Source organism: Varroa destructor, unplaced genomic scaffold (assembly GCF_002443255.2).
Source record: "Varroa destructor unplaced genomic scaffold, Vdes_3.0 BEIS01000005.1, whole genome shotgun sequence".
In the NCBI taxonomy this organism is placed as follows: Eukaryota; Metazoa; Arthropoda; class Arachnida; order Mesostigmata; family Varroidae; genus Varroa; species Varroa destructor.
In genome coordinates, this window is record NW_019211458.1 from 1,687,254 (window position 1) to 1,705,600 (window position 18,347).

Consider the following 18,347-nt stretch of genomic DNA (forward strand, 5'->3'; position numbering starts at 1 on the left):
GTTGTCTCTGGCTGGTAAAAAATAACGACGACAGAGTACGATGTTGCTGTTACCATAGCTGTATTTACATATAAAAAAATGAACGTTCGTTCCTGAAGCGGATTCAGAAACCCGTCACGCAAAATTTTACTACGACGCGTCGTGTCTATGGCCAAAAGTGAAGTTTTTGGCAAAGAGGGTCATGCATTTTTTCTCTGACCGAGCCTTTGCTGTATTTTCTACCCATTAAGAATCTTTAGGGGCTACATGAATAGAATAATGCAGTGCTTAGGATAAGTGAGAAAAGGTATCTTTACAGGCCAAGAATTGTATTGCATATCAAGTATCACCGCGACAAATAGATTGAACATCCGTACTAGATGTACGAAATCTCTCCTCTCACATATAGCATTAAAGCCTTTACGATATAGATTGGAGCTTTTATGGCAGCATTTCTCATTCAAAAGGTTTTCTCAAAAAAAAAAAAAAAAAAAAGTTCCACAACTCTGCACGAGCGAGTAGTCGGAATCTAAAAATTTATCTGTGACCCTAAATCATTATATATCTCTAATACTATACGCCAGAATCTTTAGTAGAAAACAAAGCCTGTCCGCGTATACGATAAAAGCGCAAACAGTACGTGATGATAATCGACCTAAAAAATAATAACCCTAAAAAAGAAAACAGTTTCTTATAAATTTTCAAACTGAAATAGCAAATAGGAAAAGCTTTAAAGGCTATTAAAGCATTGTCTGTACAGAAAAATTGACAGATTGCGTACGTAACTTTATAGCGAAGTTGATACACATGCAGATAAGCAATTCGTGTAGCTACAAATAGCCTGTGGAAGCAAATACCATGGTACTATCTATATTATTGTTTCATACTCGTATCTCGTTTAAAATGGATTTAAATATACGATCACAATGACATTTTTGACTGGGTATGGTGTATACTCGGTTGAATAAAGTTATTACCACATGGCGAAAGCTTCTTGTTGTACTTCTGACCGCACATACGACCACATGCCTTTCTATCTATTATTATATTTCCGGTGACCTCTACGTTTTCACTGTTTATTTCCACCATATTCTTTAAGCCCCATAAGTGTTACGTAGTGTGAGTACAGACGCAGATCGCTGTGTCCCTATTTAGTCCGCGTTAAGAAACTTCCGAATGTTTTCACCACTGTAGTGAAGGCAGCACCGGGCAAAAAAATCTGAACTATCTATTCATCTAGCCTCTAGTGTTTTATAAAAAAAAAAAAAAAACCCTTTACCGAGGCCGAAATCTTCCCAATGCACAGTTGAGCTTAAGAAAAGACCATATCCATTTGTTGCAGCTTTATGTTGTTTCCCGTCTGCCATAGTAAGTTAATACATATAAACGCAGCGTAACATTCTCCATAGCCCCGCAAGCAGTTTATTATAAGTCACTCACATTTTAGCACGTAGTTTACTCCGGGACTATTAGAGAGAGGAGAAAAGCATCTTGTCGTACACAAGGGTCATACAAACTCGTTCTACCATAGATCAGGTACAAGACGGAGATTGTACCGAATTTAGTGCGAGTTCGGTCAACTATCCGTGCGACACGCAAACATATTATTAAGAAAGAAACGAGAAAACTTCAATACGGCTACAAGACATGTCGTAGAACGACGACCACGATCGCCGATTCCAACTAGACAAATGCTTCGCAAAAGTAGCTGCGAGCGTGAATCCGTCTGCTAGGGATAAGTATGCGTTAAACACAATACAGACTAAATAGCATAGCCACTTGAATTGTTGATTTTTGTTTATAGTGTCTTGTCATTGACATCCGGCTCGATTAAGTTGATCTTGTTTGAGTAGGTGACAGATAATAACTTTTATTCACTTATTAGGTCATGTCCGCATATCAGATCTTGGCCTTGCCGTGGAGATTCCTGAGGGAGAAAGCGTAAGAGGAAGGGTTGGTACAGTGGGATACATGGCACCGGAGGTGGTTGACAATGAAAGGTAATTGTAACTTTAGTTTTTAATTGTAACCTTATAGTAGATGAACAATTTACAAACGTTTTTCAACAGTTAAATTAATCACATAACAATCAGATGATCTGAATGGCTCAGATTTACATCGAGAAATTGCATTTTATAAGCTCTAACCGGAATAGGGTCAACATCGTCGAAGCCTTAAAGAGGCGAGATTTAATGATGCGAAAAGATTATTAAGATGTAATGTACTTGAGCATATATATTTCCGATACTATAACGGTTGTACGTTCATAGTTATATGTAGGGCCTTAATTAGTTTACCTTAGTAGAAATCGAAACGCCCTATCTCTAACGAACTCGTTCATTCACGTTAGAATAGGACCAATGAAACATGTTTCTTCACGGACACACATCTCTAATCAACATTAAATCAACCGAGCATTTGGCATATATCGAATAATCTTATTATACAAAATTCCTTCCGGCCATATTCCGTAAAGATTGTATCGTCGTTGTACTAGATAGTATAAACACAGTCATTCACCTTGCTTTTGTTGGTGACGTCTATGATGTTTTTAAAGGTACACATTTTCTCCAGACTGGTTTTCGTTGGGTGTACTATTATTTGAGATGATCGAGGGTCAAGCTCCGTTCCGTGCTCGTAAGGAAAAGGTAAAACGGGAAGAAGTTGAACGGCGGGTCCGTGAAGAACGCGAGAGGTACTCGAGCAAATTCGGAGAAGATGCCCGGGCCATTTGTCAAGCTTTGCTGGCCAAACAACCCAACACCCGACTTGGTAATAGTGAATAAACGAATACACTGAGATCTTTCGTTAATGTTATTAACTAAAAAGTATCTCCATATGGCTTTATCGTTGCCACCCGCAGCACAAAGCGTCTAACTGATCCATTTGTAAATAAAAAGGACTTTGTTAGCCTGTTGGTCACGGAACACTTACGTTATCAGAACAATACCCCTCTGTTCGGCTACCTGGGTAAGGCTTCTCTTACAATGGTGCTCCGTAAGGTAAAAGATAATGATTTATAAAATGTGATGGGATAAGAATAAGCAACATTTAAAATACATAACATAAGGAGAAGCCTGTGCCGCGGCAAACATATGTTTTAAACAAAGAAAAATCTATACCCTAATCATATTCACGATGTCTAGGCGAAACACCCACGAACACTTGAATATAGTTCGCTGGTGGTTCTCAAATAATTATTTGGTTCTATTCATTATTAGGACAAATGAGATGGTACTATTGCTAATCAGCCGTCGTTTGATGAAACACATGTTATGTTTCGGCTATAAGCACTGTTTTTTTTTTTTAGGTACGTACTTAGTTTGTCTGAGGAGCTTCATTTGATCGTTTCTGATCTATCAGATCCGTCTGAATACGTGATCTGGAACGTCATATTAATATTTCTTACTTTATATAAGCGTCTCTATTGCCGTCCGCGTTGCCTTCCAGTTTTTGTGCCCTAACGTCAATGTTTGATCCGTCTATGTGATGCTTTTATTATTGTAGCTTTTTCTATGCACAGATATTTTCTAACTTTCGAAATTAGTTCGTCTTCGTCCAATCTGAGACCGAAGTTGCCAATAATATAGTCGAAGTTAACATAAGGATTATAAGCATCTCCACGCCTCAAGCGTCATGTCAGTATTCTGAAAGAGTGAATACAAGAGGTCCAGTTACTTGTACAAAAGCAGCTTTCTTAGAAGTGCGATCTGTCTCGATATTTGTGTAGGCTGTCGTAGTGCAAACAACGGAGCGTCGGAAATCCGTCGTCATGCATTCTTTAAAAGCGTAACATGGAAGCGTCTTCAGGAAGGAATGCTAGATCCCCCGTTCGTACCAGATCCGCACGCGGTCTACGCTAAAGACGTTTTAGACATCGAGCAATTTTCTACTGTAAAAGGTAAAGCAACGCACCAAACGTAATACTATTTTATGCCAGTCTCAATGAAAATACATTAATAATAATATAATATTCATTAATATGAGGCGTGCCAGAACCACTGCCAGATACACCCTAATATTTACGCGTATTTACTTACTTTCATGTATATATATATAGGGGTGGTTATTTCAGTATTGACTAGGGAGCATTTTAGACTTACATATGGCTAGGGTAGATGTTTCTCAGTTATGTTTGTTTTATATTTTTTAAATAACGTCCATATTATAACAAATTACCTTGCGGATTTAATCCTCGACATGTACATTACGAACTTATATATTCATTTTTATATTTGAAGCAGTCTTTGAATTTTTGAAACAGTATCGACAGGTAAAGAACTAGCAGCTTTTTTATTTGTATCTGGGCGTTTGATTAGATGAACAATTTAATGATGAGGTTTAACTGAAGCCCTCTTCAGCTTATGGTTTGTATAACAATGATATGCTGAGGCAAATACAATGGTTTGCTAGATAAAAGTTACCCACGCTCGTTACGTTTAGAATTCACAGTGGTGTAGCAGTCAAGTTATTATAAACGAAGCATATTCATTACTTCAGAGCAACTGTAATCAGGTGCTAGGTAATGTTAATTTACGTAAAGATACCACTGGGTTTCCTCTAAGCAATGAATCATAAGCAAAGCTAACACTTTTCCGTCCTGTAGGCGTTAATCTGGATGAGACAGATGAGAACTTCTATGGTAAATTTAATTCTGGATCCGTATCGATTCCGTGGCAAGAGGAAATGATCGAAACAGAGTGCTACAAGGAGTTAAATCAATGGGGAGAGGACGGAGGTCCATCTCTAGACCTAATGCTTGACAGGCCGCCTCAGGAGGAATACAAAGGATGCTTCCCATTTCGACGAAAAAATAAGTAGGATGTTTCTTATGATATACTACGATGCGGCACAATACAACAAAAGTGCGAACTAGCTAGCCTTCTGGAGTTAGCTTACACATTTGTAATGGTATTTGAACTATGCTGTTGGTAGCTATAATTAGAATACTTAGGCATTGCAGTTGATCTTCTGCACTTTTAATTATATTTTGCCGAAAAAGCACAACTATTGCATACACGTTCCAAAATATCGATTAGGTCGTGTGATTTAGACAAACCTACTATGAATTCTTGAAATAAATATCCTAAATGGAAAGCAGCATCTCTTTGTCGAAAGCGAATTATTTTAATACTACATATAGTGGTATATATATAGAAAATTCATCAGCAGTACCAAATACAGGTAAATTCGTGCAGCAGATTGCCTAGAAGAACTAGGAACCTGGTTTGCAGTGGATAAGAGGTCGGCTTCTCGTTGCATACATTTAACTAAATAGAGCTTCGATCGTTTTATTTAATGACTTGGATCTTCACACAACACCTGATCAAATCCTATATTAGAAAGATCAATAGAACTCGTGCATTTAAGGATAATATAAAAAAAGTGCGTAGTAGACTTAATTTGCACTAGACTTTCAAATAATTCTCTATTTCCCACCCACAAATATCAAATTCTATAGGAATTACGAAGGTGGGTATACATGTTAACAGCTTTAAAATCTGGAGTTATTGATGCTTTGGTCTGGCTTTTCATTTAGACGTTCCTCTGGGACGATGGGCAGCGAGAGTACAATATGTATGAAGAACTCGGAGATTTCAGCGTCTCGGATTCAGGATGACAACACAACGACTCGAGGGGTTGAAAAATCCAGCAAGCATAGCAAAGATTGCACTAAGGACACCACCGGAAGCAAGGATGCTGACAAGGTCAGCAAAGTTGGGAATCATCGAGTGGCGGATCATTCAAACAGTACTAAATAGAGCCAACAGCAGCAACAACGACAGGCGCAGCCCATAGCAACGACCTTACAATCTCAAGAAATTGGCGGATCCTCACTAACTAGCGACTGTAGCTCATATACACCTTTATCACAATAAGAGCAATGGTCAATACTACGATTTCCGGTGTAAGCGCAATTTATTTCTTGTTTTAGCTACGGCATATACTCCAGAACATGGTCGCGCGACATACTCCAGACCAGACCGTTTTCGTGCAACTTACTCGTTAGTTAGTACCGTACGAAGCTGACATTCATTTTTTGTGAAGCATACCCTTAAACGACCCTCGTTAAGTCGGCTCTTAGGGTCACAATTCTTGGGAAGTGGGGCGTTGATGGAAGGGCGGTTGCACGCAGGCTTTGCTAGGTATGTACGGGAAAAGTTTGATGCAAAACGCATATTCATTTGCGTAGAGCGTACCGTCCTTTCCTACCTGGTAATTAACTTACATTCTGCATATCTACCGGCAGCCAGTGGGGTGTAATGTAATGATTGCATGTATATATGCGTGTGTGGGTGTTTGCGACTGTGTAGCTGTTATATAGGCATTTCGACGCTCATAATAGAGAGGGGCCGAGTTCCTTTGGTCGATCCCTAACGTAAAGCGGTTCTAATTAGCAATTTACGCTTAGAAGGAGGTAATAATGAAAGGACACGAACACATTGGAAACACCGAAAAAAGGCATTGATATTAATCAAACACATCTGTTGCAAAATTCTGTTTCCTGGGCGATTCATACTTAAGCGGTGTGCTGTTGACCAATTTTTTAGACGGAACCTAAAACCCATGTGTTAACACAAAAAATATTTTAATTTCTTTACGGAAAGGTATATGTTAGAGACGAATTGTATTTAATATCAATTTATTTTCATAAATAAATAAATGTAATGCATAATTCAAATGTCAGGGAAAACTCAACGAGAAGATTTCTAACCTGCGTTTAGCGTAACTCATCAGGGACCGGTTAAAAGACGCCGGCCTTACATCTTCATTAAACAGGATGCGGACTAACGCCGAGGGACGGTTGTTGACCTTTGGCACATGATTATTATTGTTACCCTCAACAGTTTAACCATAGTGTGGACCGACGGGAACGGGGAGGAAAAACGAGTGTAACTGCATTTGTTTCCGCTACAATTGAGCTTTATCACACTCAAATAATGCGATGGACCACGTTTATTATACAGCCAATAAACCAGTTGAAATTTACCTTGCGATAAAAAACGTCGTGCACCCTAATATCGGTATTGTGCAGCACGGAGAACAGTCGACCCGCCAGGACATACTAAGACCCATTTAGGCCGAACAAGTCGTTGGAATAGCCACTTGTGCTGAGGATATGGCTAAAATGTATCCTGGATGCTTTGCTGACAAGAACTTGAAATGGAAAGACTATAGTTACATCCCTGGTAGGCTTAACCTCAAACTTATCGAGCGAGAAACACTTTGGCCTACCGCAGTGAGATTTAAGCAAGAATTAGATGTAACAAAAGCTTCTACATTCATCAACATGATGCAAAATTAAACGTTGAAGCAGTAGGAAAATGATAACTGGTTTGCTCGTATGTCAGGCACGGCATCATTTGTCAGTATAATTGCAGGGCAGTATGACAGAAAATAAAGTAGCATTACAAGGAGAAAAATACAGAAGAGCTGGAGGCAATAAGCTCTAAAGAAAATTTATAGTACAGAAAATCGCCAAGAGTGAACGAAAGGAAGACGACAAATCGATACTCAATGAACAACGATAGCTTGAATGAAATAAAAATGCAACGGTTAATAATATGTGGACACAGAGGCCGTAACATACGGTTTGACAGGAGGGAAGTTATGTGACCAGCGAGAGTGAACACGGTGAGGTTGGTTTCCACGTCGAATCTACCTAAGTTACGTGGCTTCACAGACAACTGTTTGCCATACATATAATTATGATCATCATAAAATCAAAGCGGCTAATTCAAAAAAAAAAAACACTCAGTAATAAGTAGCCTAAGTAACGTAGGGCATTTGTAAATATTCAAAGGCAGTCAGCACGTTCTCTCGGCTGCAGAAATTTTTGCACGACCTGAGGGATGCAGGACACTGGGTCACGAGTTAGTAGGGTAGGTAATAACAGTAAGGGGCTCTCCCGTACACTATTTAACTCCCCTCTACCATTAAGCCACCCAGCAGCCATTCTGCACCATCAAATATGTAACAAAGATTGCTTGATGAAACACAATTTAGTGTCGTCGTCGACAAGTATTATATGAAAATGAGAAACATATGCATGAATGGATGGATGACTGAATGTTCGGAGTGTTGTCTCGAACTGCCGACGTAAAACAGGGGACCGTCCACGAAACGTGGATTACAAAAGTGATTGCATCCATTTGAAATCGAGCTAGTCATTACTGCTACTATCCCCCTAAACCTAAATAGTCGAACTCTACAATAAATGCACATAAATATTGCATGTACACCGGTGCCAAAGTTAGATTATCTGAGATAATAAATTGAATACAACACAATTATTAGCAGACGACATGTCTGTGAAGCTGTCGAAAGGCTCAAAACAATGAATTCAAATACATTTACTTAAGCATATGTGTAAACATCTATACGTAAATTTTCAAAAAAGGAAAAAAGACGGGTTCGGAAGTATTTATCAGAAGAATAATCATCTACAACAATATAGATGGGTGTTTTGCCAAGCTGAAACAGAATGGTAAGATTCAGCTTGGTGTTTTCCGGAAGGGACGAGGGAGCGAATAGTATATATAAATGCAATACGCAGAGCTCAAATGCAGATACTGAAAAAACACAGTACTTCAAATAAAATACCTGATCTAAAATTATGTGGCGAACATATACGTATTAAATATTTGCACAGTCCGATCATATCGGGCAGACGAAAACTTTCAAAGCGAGTATTTCCTTAAGGTCTGATCATCAGCAATGAGATATTGCGAAAAAGATAAAAACCAAATCCCGCTTCTTTGTGATTGTACTGTTTAAGATGAAATACTTTATACCTCTAAGGTGCAAGTTATAAAATCGAATTGAGCCAGCTCCGTTGAAATGTATTATTTTATCCAGCTTTTCATAGTTTGTTACGATTGAACCGTGGTTAAAATAACGGATAACGAATTTGCGAAATCTAAACTACGACAACCACCCTCACATACACACAGAAGGAGGAGGAGGAGGAGGTGGAAGGGGAAAGAGAGGTAGGGATAGAGAGAGAGGGGGGGGCAGAATTGTCGGGAATACTGTCGATTCGGGTAAGCTGAATTCGGATTTTCTGGACAAAGGTGCATCTGTTACAAATACTACTACTACTACTACTACTACTATATTGATAGCATTTTCGCATTCGGACCGATAAACAATGAAGAACTGTGTCAAAAATAGAAAACCACATCAACAGGAGCGACTGTATATAACAAACAGCAAGTAAATAATAATAAGTAATTATTGCGATAACCCCACCCGTATCCATATACATATGAAGGGGTAGGGACAAGAAAGAAAAAGTATACCATCGCGTGACAAATTATAATATTATCAATTATGAGAAAAATATATAATGATATTAGTAATGACAATAAACGTCAAAGCAACAACAATATAATAATTAACACTAGACTGTTAAAGAGAGAGCAAGACGCAGAATATATTAAAATTGATTCAATGGGACATAACGGTGAAAGGGGATAATAATAATAATAATCATTATTATATACAAGGTAAATACAAGGGGAGTTGAAAATAGGATAGTTGAATACAATGTGAGACACTAGACGGAAAATAGTTTGTTACGATTGAACCGTGGTTAAAGGAACGGATAACGAATTTGCGAAATCTAAACTACGACAACCACCCTCACATACACACAGAAGGAGGAGGAGGAGGAGGAGGTGGAAGGGCAAAGAGAGGTAGGGATAGAGAGAGAGGGGGGCAGAATTGTCGAAAAGGTCTAAGCTACTCGAAAGTAGCGGAGAAGCGCAAGGGAAACAAGCCCGGCAAATATAAGGTGATATTAATCTTAGATAGAGATTATTTTGATGATTACGGAGATAAAAACCACGAGCCCCCCTTGAGGAATATATGATGCCATTAATCAGAGCCACCAACCCATCATAAGAGGGCAGGCGATCAAGAACAGCTGTGCATGCTACCCTTTTGACTCACAAATGTCCCTCTGTAAAGTATGATCTATTTATTACAACCACCACCACAATAATAATTAACTATTAAATAAATCAATTACGGCGATGTAAATCCTGGTCTGTGTTGTCATTTAAAAAAGAAGGTAGGTAGATGGCCGGAAAGAATTCAAATACTTCTATTTAACTGCACTGCAATACTAAACGTACTCGATAATAATAATAATAATAATAATAGTGACAATATTTTACCAGTAATAAAAACGACAGCTAAGTGGTTTTTTTTTTGACGTTACATTTGACGGCAGTTTTTCCATTGGAAGAATCGCGAACTGAGATATGTTTCGAGGTCAGATTTTTCGCTTTTGATACCCACCCGAAATTCAACATCAGACGGCACCGTTCCTTGATATAAAAATGTTACGACAACATACCATACCATACCTTGCTCTTTATTTCTACCTTTAAAATGACAAAAGCAGTATACTGTTAGAAACACAATGGCAACGTAGTAAGTTTAGCGCATTTTCTAAACTATGAATTTCCACCTATGGGTATCATTTACATGCATTTTATAACTATGTTTTAAAAGCACGGAAGCGTACCACATATGTATATGTATGTATCAGAAGCTTCAAATGCTAGGAGTGCTATTTCACGCTATCCTTATAGTGAATGATTGTTGGGGTCTGTTGTGGGTCTATGGAAAAGAAATTTCCTAGCAATTATTTACTATGTTTCATAACGAATAGCGGATGGTTTGAGGAGAAATGTTGAGTGGGAATAGATACGATAGGAGCTATTTTGGGTTAACCGAGTACACCATCTGGAGCTGACAAAGAACTTTTTGATTTGCCAATGAATTAGAATTGAAGGGTATTTTTTTTTTCTTAGAAGGAAACCATTTGTGTAGCAAGGCGAAAATTAACTAAGGCCCGAAGCGTTAAAGAAGTTTTAAGATCATATAATAGTCAATATAATAGAATACATTTGAGATAGGCAGCAGATCTTCATGATAGCGTTTCCGTTGTACAGTTGCGCATAACTCAAAAGACCTTGCTAACGGACTGACGCGAAAGCCATAATCTAGCCCAGTATTGTAACTTAACGTATTTAACAAGGTAAGGGCGTCTCTTACCTCGGGGGCCTTCTGAACCGCTATTATGAAGCGCATGAGTAACAGGAGACTGCTCATAACTGTAGTTATTTTCTGTATTTATTCAGAAATCGTTTTTGTAGAATAATACAGGATGTATTTATTTCTATAGCTTTCAAACTTTGGCTTTAAAAACGATTACCCCAAGTCAACCTATGAGGACGCATTGGTCACTTACTTAATACAATTAAGTTGATGTGGATTCAAGTGAGGCCGTTTCAAGAACCACCATCTGACCGATTCGAATATCACCCGAATTCTTGTGGAATTTAGTTCTTAACAATGTTGTTTTGTCTGCGCGTGTTGTAAACATCGATCGGTTCTTTGACTTAAAAAAATATACCACTTGCTGCAGAAACATATATCGGTCCGAATAGAAATCAAACTGCTATGTGTAGAGTATACTGTTTACTTTCTTGTCTAAAGTGGTGTGTCCTAAAGAATGTCCAAAGAAACCCTGATGTCAAAAAAACCTCTCAGCACAGTCAGGATGATTAAAACAGGTAATATTTCATATCCAGTAACAATCTTGTGATTAAATTACGTTTTTGTCTACCACTTAAAAGCCACGGTACGCATACTGTAGCAGTGACACCCTAACTAAATTCATATCTGCCTTTCGCATATCAAGCCTTTCTGCCTTAACGATTTTGTCTCGTTTAATCAGGTTCCTGCACAAAACAATGGTTCTTTTCTATTTAACAGCAACAGTCTACAGTTGTTCTAACCTCCATATGTAGTTCCAACCAAGATGTCTATTTCCAGAAGGCGGGTCATCTTTCAATTCAGATAGGATCTAGGGGAACTCCTTGTTCGTCTAGGTGGATTAGGTGGATTTGAATTAATTCAAATCTATTAGAAGCGAGGTAAAGCTGCCGCATCTGCATTAAAAATACGTGATATTTGGTGGTTGACAATGTCCAATGATGGTATGGAAACTTAATATAGAAATAAATAAAATACATGATGTAAATTAAACACAAAAAAACAAAAAATAAATAGAATATAATTTTCGTAACATTCTTCTATCAAGCTTATAACCTTTCTGTCGTTGCTGATCCTATTGGACTTATGTTCATTAATTTAGGTTAGCCGAGCTTAACCAGTTGGGCCTGATTTTATTTAGCTTTGTTTGGCCGTTAGAATAAATATAACTAAGCCTATAACCATTCATTTTCATACTAATAGCAAGAGACTAAACCGCTGACCAGACTTCACAAACTGAGAAAACTCTATCGATTCAATCGTCAGAGGAGCGACATCGTCAGTCATGAAGACCCTGAGGTGTGTTGCTTGATTGATGCTGCAGAAATCAGTCACCATCGTAAACGACACATTTTATTTGAATGTATTATATATATATAACTCTTTTTTAACTTGAGCTATATCGAAGATGTGCGCAGACTGTGGGTAGTAAAAGGCGGTTCAGTGTGAAAACAGTGTGAAAATACCGTTATGTTTTGTATTTCTGAACCAAATTAAATAATTCAGAAATTTAAGTAAAGAAGAAAACAACCCTTAAATGCTTTTTACCTTCTTTTAAGTCCTTTTTTCACTCCTAAAGAACACCAAAAAGGTAAACATCTTATATGAAGTGTGCTGATATGCATTTTGACAATTTTCAGTTTTTCCAACACGTTACCAATAGTACTAAAAGTAGCAGCTATTCGCAAAAAATAGTCAACTAAATCAGAATAATTTTGGTTTGCGCGGTGCTATTGCGAGTCCACCTTTTCGATTGGACCTAATGCGTTAGCTTCAACCAACGCTCTACGAACGCAGGCTGTTTGAAAAAGGCAAAAGCAATTAAATATAAGAATAGCTAAGTAGCATTTGCTGTACATTGTGGTATTTTTGCTTTGCGGGTGGGGGAAATAGACTATCAAACAACAATACGTTTACTAAGTCGTGCTGAAGCATAGTCGAGATCTACCAGCTGAGTCGTCCATTTTTATCAAAAATAATTTTTATTGCTTTTCATTTTACAATATTTTTAGTTGTACCAATAGAATTCTGTTCGAGCATTGTATACCAGCATGTTTTAAACGATACACCTCACTTCAGTTTGACCGATGTGATGTAATACCTGCTTTATTAAGCTACATGATAACCGTCGGTATTTCTTTATAACTGAATTATGTGTGGTTTTATTTGATTCTTCGTTAAATGGCGATATCGTATTAAACACTGAATCTGATCTTAAAAAAATAAAGGAAGCGATTGTAAAGGCTTTTGCGCAAACTAGTATTGCCGCCGTTTGTTCTCATGAATTGATCGTCCTTCCCCATTGTACCAGAACAGCCATCCTTTTATCTTACCGTGTCGATATGGAAGCCTGCTTGACGATGTGCTGTGTTGGAAGGTTGTCGAAGTGCTATCACCATTAGGTATTTTATTAGCACGAGCTGGTATAGCAACGTGTTTAATCCGGCGGCCAATCGACAAACAATCAGCTTGTATTTTGCTGAAATTTTGTTAACCTTCGTGCGCGAGTGTGTTTGTGAGCCACTGGATCAATCACAATGGTGTCGGATGAAAAAGTAGTGACTGACGATCAGGAAACAGTACAAAATGAACCGAAAATTATTACACTTAAAGGTAATATTCAATAACTAACTTACGGAAAAATCTACACTGAACTGCCTTTATCACACTTACTCGTATGATAACATATGATATTTAGTAGGACATGTGCCGCTGATAATCGTAGAGAACACCACGACCCAATTCAGCTCTATATGGCTTCTTCTTATTAAGGATTATAATGTAACTGTTTCAACTATAGACAAACATCTCAGAGATACATTACAATCTATCGACTTCGTCACTTCTTTTTTTAATTTGTCTATCTAAACCAATATGTTCAGAATTGAGCCGCGTAATCAATAAAGGCCGCATACTTTTAATACTTCTGCTGCCTTTAATAAAACAAACGCTTTACATGTTTATTTTCATGTGAAATATTTACTCTAGAAATACGAAATAATCAAGATAAATAAAATCTACTAATAGCAACTGCGCGCTCGTTTGTTTATACTAATTTTTTTTTTTGGTTAGAATCGTCCTTTTTAACAGCGACAAATGTATTAACTCTATTAAATGTGAACTAATAAATGTAAAACTTCTTGATAGTCAAAATAAATGGCATTGCCTATTTTACCCAGAATCGCATAACGCCGACATAAAATCTTTTACTGGCCATCTAAAATAGATATTTCAAGCTATACAGCTGGTACTACAAACATACTTTTGACTGTTGAAATCATATTCGTGTTGAGCTATTCACGATCAGAGAATGAAGTAGCTATGTTGTATTGATGTTTTCACTCTGTTTCAGTACTTCGTCTGATTAAAGAAGCTCAACAAAAACACGGCTTACGGCACGGAGACTTCCAACGTTATAGGGGCTATTGTTCTAGGCGTATACGCCGGCTTCGTTGTGCCCTGCACTTTCTGCAAGGAACAAAGAACCGTTATAGCTCAAAATGTGTCTCAGAGGAGCTACTCGTAAAAACGGGCGATCTTCGATATCCTTGTATCGTTCTTATGCAGGTACTTGGTTTGGCATAACTTACACTAATATGTATTACAATAAGTAATATAATGTTTACTAATAGTAATACTTTTTAGTTTGTAGTTAGGAAATAAATGGAAGTGCTCGAACGCCTTACAGTAAATACCTAAACTACAAATTGAAATTATTAATAATTTCCTCTCTGTACCATAGGCCGAACGATGTTGGGGATACGCGATGCAGGATCGTCAGGAGTGCACGAACGAGCCGCGCAAGAAGTTCCACATGCGACGAAGGCTGCGTAAAGCGTTACAGTATGCCGATGAGTTAAGTACCCTTTGCGGTTCCTCTGCCGCGTGCGATGCACGAACTAAGCTTGAATGTCAGGCCTATGCGGCCTTCATGAGGGGAACCTATCTTTTCGAAAAGGATCAATGGAAAGAAGCTATGGATGCGTACAACACAGCACAGTAAGTTAACAATTTTTATCAACCACCATAAACATCGAGATGGTCTTCGCAAATTCTCCAGTGCCACTGTTCAAACCCATACATTAAGACAGAGGCATATCTACGTTGTTATATTCACTGCTTGTTACGGTCCATAAGAAAACGTAAAATCGAACCAAATGCTTAGCCGTTCGGAGTTGATCATGCTCTAGAAAGTTGCATGTTACGCGTTTGGTTGTTTTACCAAGTTTCGTGAAATAGCATTAAATTAAAGCGGGTACTATGCCATATAGACTTGCCCATTATAAGCCTGTTATGTTTTTATGTCTGCTTTGGTTGGTCTTCCGTATTTTCTTGTATATTTTTAATCTAACAGAACCATCTACGAGAAACTGGGCTCTGCTTTGAACGAAGATGATCGCGTGCTCTATCAACAGCGTGTAGAAGAGATCACTCCGAATTTACGGTACTGCGCTTATAACATTGGCGACCAAAGTGCTATCAGTGACCTTAAAAAACTGCGACGTGAAGGAAAAGGCGGGATGGATAATCTGGATGCTCTAATTGCTCAGACCCGATCGAAGCAGGCAGTTACGCTACAAGAAGTAACTTGGCTGGGAAAATCTCTGCCAGTTCGACACGAGAAAGTGCGCTTACTTTTAGTATTTTGGGATGAATGTGATCAGGAATTGAAGCAGTGCAAGCTTGCTGATGAGCGTGTTGCTATATACGAGCGGTTCTTAATGGAGCTTAAGGACTGCTTGCAAGTCATCAAGGAGGAAGTCAAGACTCAAGAGGCTAATAAGATTGTCGAAACAACAGGTCTTAGTACCCTACAATATCTTCGCTCTTTTGTAATGTATCTTAGGTTGCGAGCAACAGTCGACAGGAACGCTGCTATGATTGAAATGCTGCGCGCCAAGAATAACAAGCCTCGTGACATGGTTCGACCTTATGAGGTAAGAAATTAAAAGCGGTCCACAGAGCGTCAACCTTTCTAAGCACATGAGTACACCATGTTGACATGGACCGTTTTCTTTTCCACGATTTATCAATTTTTTCCGATAATTTGTTCTTAGCTAACACGGCCAGCTTTTTTGTGTTTTTATACAATTTAAGACACACAAGGTTCTACTGAATTTTCTGCTAATTTCATATTAACTGGTGTAATTTAAATACCGTTACAATCTTTACAGTTTACTTGCAGTATAGATTTGGATGAGTCGACATGTTGAAATGGTCTCTTGTTTGCCCCGCTACAAGAGATGTTGTGAACTTTGCCAGATTATTTCACTATCTAGACTCCCTTATTATCATACTACCAATCATTTCCTAGTCATTTGCTAGACAATCATTTGCCAAATCTATTAGTCACTTGTTTTAGACCTGGTCCTTAAGTGAAAAGACAGCATCTGCACTTATGTTAAACTTTAAACTACACGGCATATAGAATACAGAGAACAAATACAAAGAGTCACCTTAAAGGATAGGATATATCCATTAGTACACTAAGTGGCGGCGTAGGATTAAATATGTGAAGAGGTTCTCTGCACGACTCTTGTATAAAAATTGTACAATACCACACAAAAGGTTGTACATTCTGTAAAAATATATAGGAAGTGGTAAAGCTTCGGTTATGCGATCCAGTTCTCCTGCATGAAATACAAAACACAAGACCGACTTGATTAGTAGCATGATATGCAATAAGCAACAATTGTTTGAAAAGCTGAAAAAAACAACTTTTCAGGAGTTTCATCGGTAAAGCACGCATCTGGTATATTTATATATGCTAGCCGTTTATTTCTCCAATGTATAAAAGCATAAATGTAAGACAAGACCAGAACTAAATAGATATATTTTTAACTTGCGGTTTCACTATTGCAGTTGAGTCACATTAATTATCCTGATGAGTTACAGGTAATCCTTCAATGTCTGCAGGAAATGCAGCAGTTACCTGGCGTAGAACCAGATTCACAGTTTTACAAAGATGTAGAAAATGAGATTCAGCTACAGCGTGCTTACAGAGCATATTACATTTCCAGAGCGCTCACTGCTCTGGGAAAGTATCCAGAGGCCCTAGCCATGGCTGTTCGTGCTCAAGAGTACTTTTCGAAAGCGAAGCCACCTGCTGATAGCAACGCTGGTAAACTTCATGAAGATATGCGAAAGCAGATAGAGGGAGAGATGTACTTTGTGCATGCTCAGAGCATTCTTGGCGGAGAAGCTACAGCTCATGAAATTACCGAGGAGAAACGAGATAGAGATCCGCGTCCACTCATCGACCGTTTGGACGAGTACATAGAGGACCATGACCTTGTCAGCGGGAAAAACCCTATCCAACTTGTCAATTATCCGCCCGACTTTGAACCGGCGCCGTGCAAACCATTATTTTTCGACCTGGCGTTCAATCATGTTGCCTTTCCGGATCTCGATGACGAAATCGAGGCTAGGAAAGATACTCAACAGGGAGCTGGTCTCACAGGTTTGGTTAAGGGTTGGTTGGGTGGATGGAAATAGGCAGATAGACAAAAAGCATTTTAGACAAATCATGACAACGTACTATTTCTCATCTGCGTGAACACATCGCCTAAAAACACCTTTATCAATAAACAGCCAGTGAACAAGTTCAGTCGTTATGTCAGCACGTGTATCAGCGGTCATCTTTCAGGTGACTGTGGGTAGCCGTAGCAACAATAACAATAGCAGAGTAAACGACGATATTAGGATGACATTAGCAAATAGCGTAAACAACAACCCGATGGCACTATTTAGAACAGACTGACAATATTTTCGAAATCTCGAAGGGTTTTTCTGAAACGTTCGAAGTCAGTAATTACTAGAAGTGAAAGCAGTGTGTGCATGTTGCATAAGGTGTTTATATGCTGCCGACGGTTCAATTGGTGGAAAAATGTATCGACAAGGATCTGCTAACAAGCGTTTCAAGCCGGTAATGATGTTACCGGTTCGATGCTTCGACCTTTATCGCGATAATACAAAATGTAAAAAAAATAAAGTTGAATTGGCATGGTAAAAACAATGCTTTTTGTCATATCCGTGTCGTAAATAAATAATGTTTACTCATAAAATCAATCACATTATCTATAAGGCAACGTATCTTTTAAATCATCACTAAAAGTGTAGAATTATACCAGATCGGTAAATCGCAAGTAGTGGCTCCGTACGGACTTACGATATTAGTTTTAATATGCCAGTTATTTTCAACCATTTAGCGACTGATAACATTGCAATGAATATGAGCATGCAATTGAAGTAGCAATAAAAAATCACAGGAGATAGCTAGACGTAAAATCTATGCAAAT

General features: G+C 38.3%; 2 protein-coding genes and 1 long non-coding RNA gene across 13 annotated transcripts in view; 2 read left to right on the top strand and 1 right to left on the bottom strand.

Moving 5' to 3' along the window:
- Positions 1 to 10,023, top strand: part of Gprk2 (G protein-coupled receptor kinase 2) — a 108,938-nt gene extending 98,915 nt beyond the window's left edge. For all 9 annotated transcript variants that reach the window (XM_022809506.2, XM_022809508.2, XM_022809507.2 and 6 more), the window contains 5 exons: positions 1,865 to 1,979; positions 2,537 to 2,751; positions 3,710 to 3,880; positions 4,586 to 4,796; positions 5,519 to 10,023. In XM_022809506.2, coding sequence (XP_022665241.1) covers positions 1,865 to 1,979; positions 2,537 to 2,751; positions 3,710 to 3,880; positions 4,586 to 4,796; positions 5,519 to 5,741 — 935 coding nt within the window. In that variant the 3' untranslated portion in view covers positions 5,742 to 10,023. The remainder of the gene's footprint in view (positions 1 to 1,864; positions 1,980 to 2,536; positions 2,752 to 3,709; positions 3,881 to 4,585; positions 4,797 to 5,518) is intronic.
- On the bottom strand, positions 1,374 to 7,675 carry LOC147755166 (uncharacterized). 3 transcript variants are annotated; one of them, XR_015328896.1, is made up of 3 exons: positions 7,571 to 7,675; positions 2,500 to 3,871; positions 1,374 to 1,906 (listed from the first exon to the last, which is right to left on the bottom strand). It is a non-coding gene; the product is annotated as an uncharacterized LOC147755166 (long non-coding RNA). The 3 variants fall into 3 exon arrangements; XR_015328895.1 differs by lacking the exon at positions 7,571 to 7,675 and adding an exon at positions 6,695 to 6,834; XR_015328894.1 differs by lacking the exon at positions 7,571 to 7,675 and adding an exon at positions 4,159 to 4,587.
- A 3,372-nt stretch (positions 10,024 to 13,395) lies between the features above and the next one.
- Positions 13,396 to 18,076, top strand: Srp68 (signal recognition particle 68). Its single transcript, XM_022808846.2, has 5 exons — positions 13,396 to 13,662; positions 14,402 to 14,616; positions 14,792 to 15,048; positions 15,404 to 15,986; positions 16,945 to 18,076. The coding sequence occupies exons 1-5, from the start codon at positions 13,587 to 13,589 to the stop codon at positions 17,542 to 17,544; spliced, it is 1,731 nt and encodes a 576-aa protein (XP_022664581.1). The 5' UTR covers positions 13,396 to 13,586; the 3' UTR covers positions 17,545 to 18,076.
- The last annotated feature ends 271 nt before the right edge of the window (positions 18,077 to 18,347 follow it).

What these genes read in the sequence shown, in the direction of transcription:
- Srp68 (XM_022808846.2), top strand. Translation starts at nt 13,587, where the DNA reads ATGGTGTCGGATGAAAAAGTAGTGACTGACGATCAGGAAACAGTACAA. An exon ending in CTTGTATCGTTCTTATGCAG is followed by an intron (nt 14,617 to 14,791) that starts GTACTTGGTTTG and finishes TCTGTACCATAG; the next exon opens with GCCGAACGATGTTGGGGATA. An exon ending in GATGCGTACAACACAGCACA is followed by an intron (nt 15,049 to 15,403) that starts GTAAGTTAACAA and finishes TTAATCTAACAG; the next exon opens with AACCATCTACGAGAAACTGG.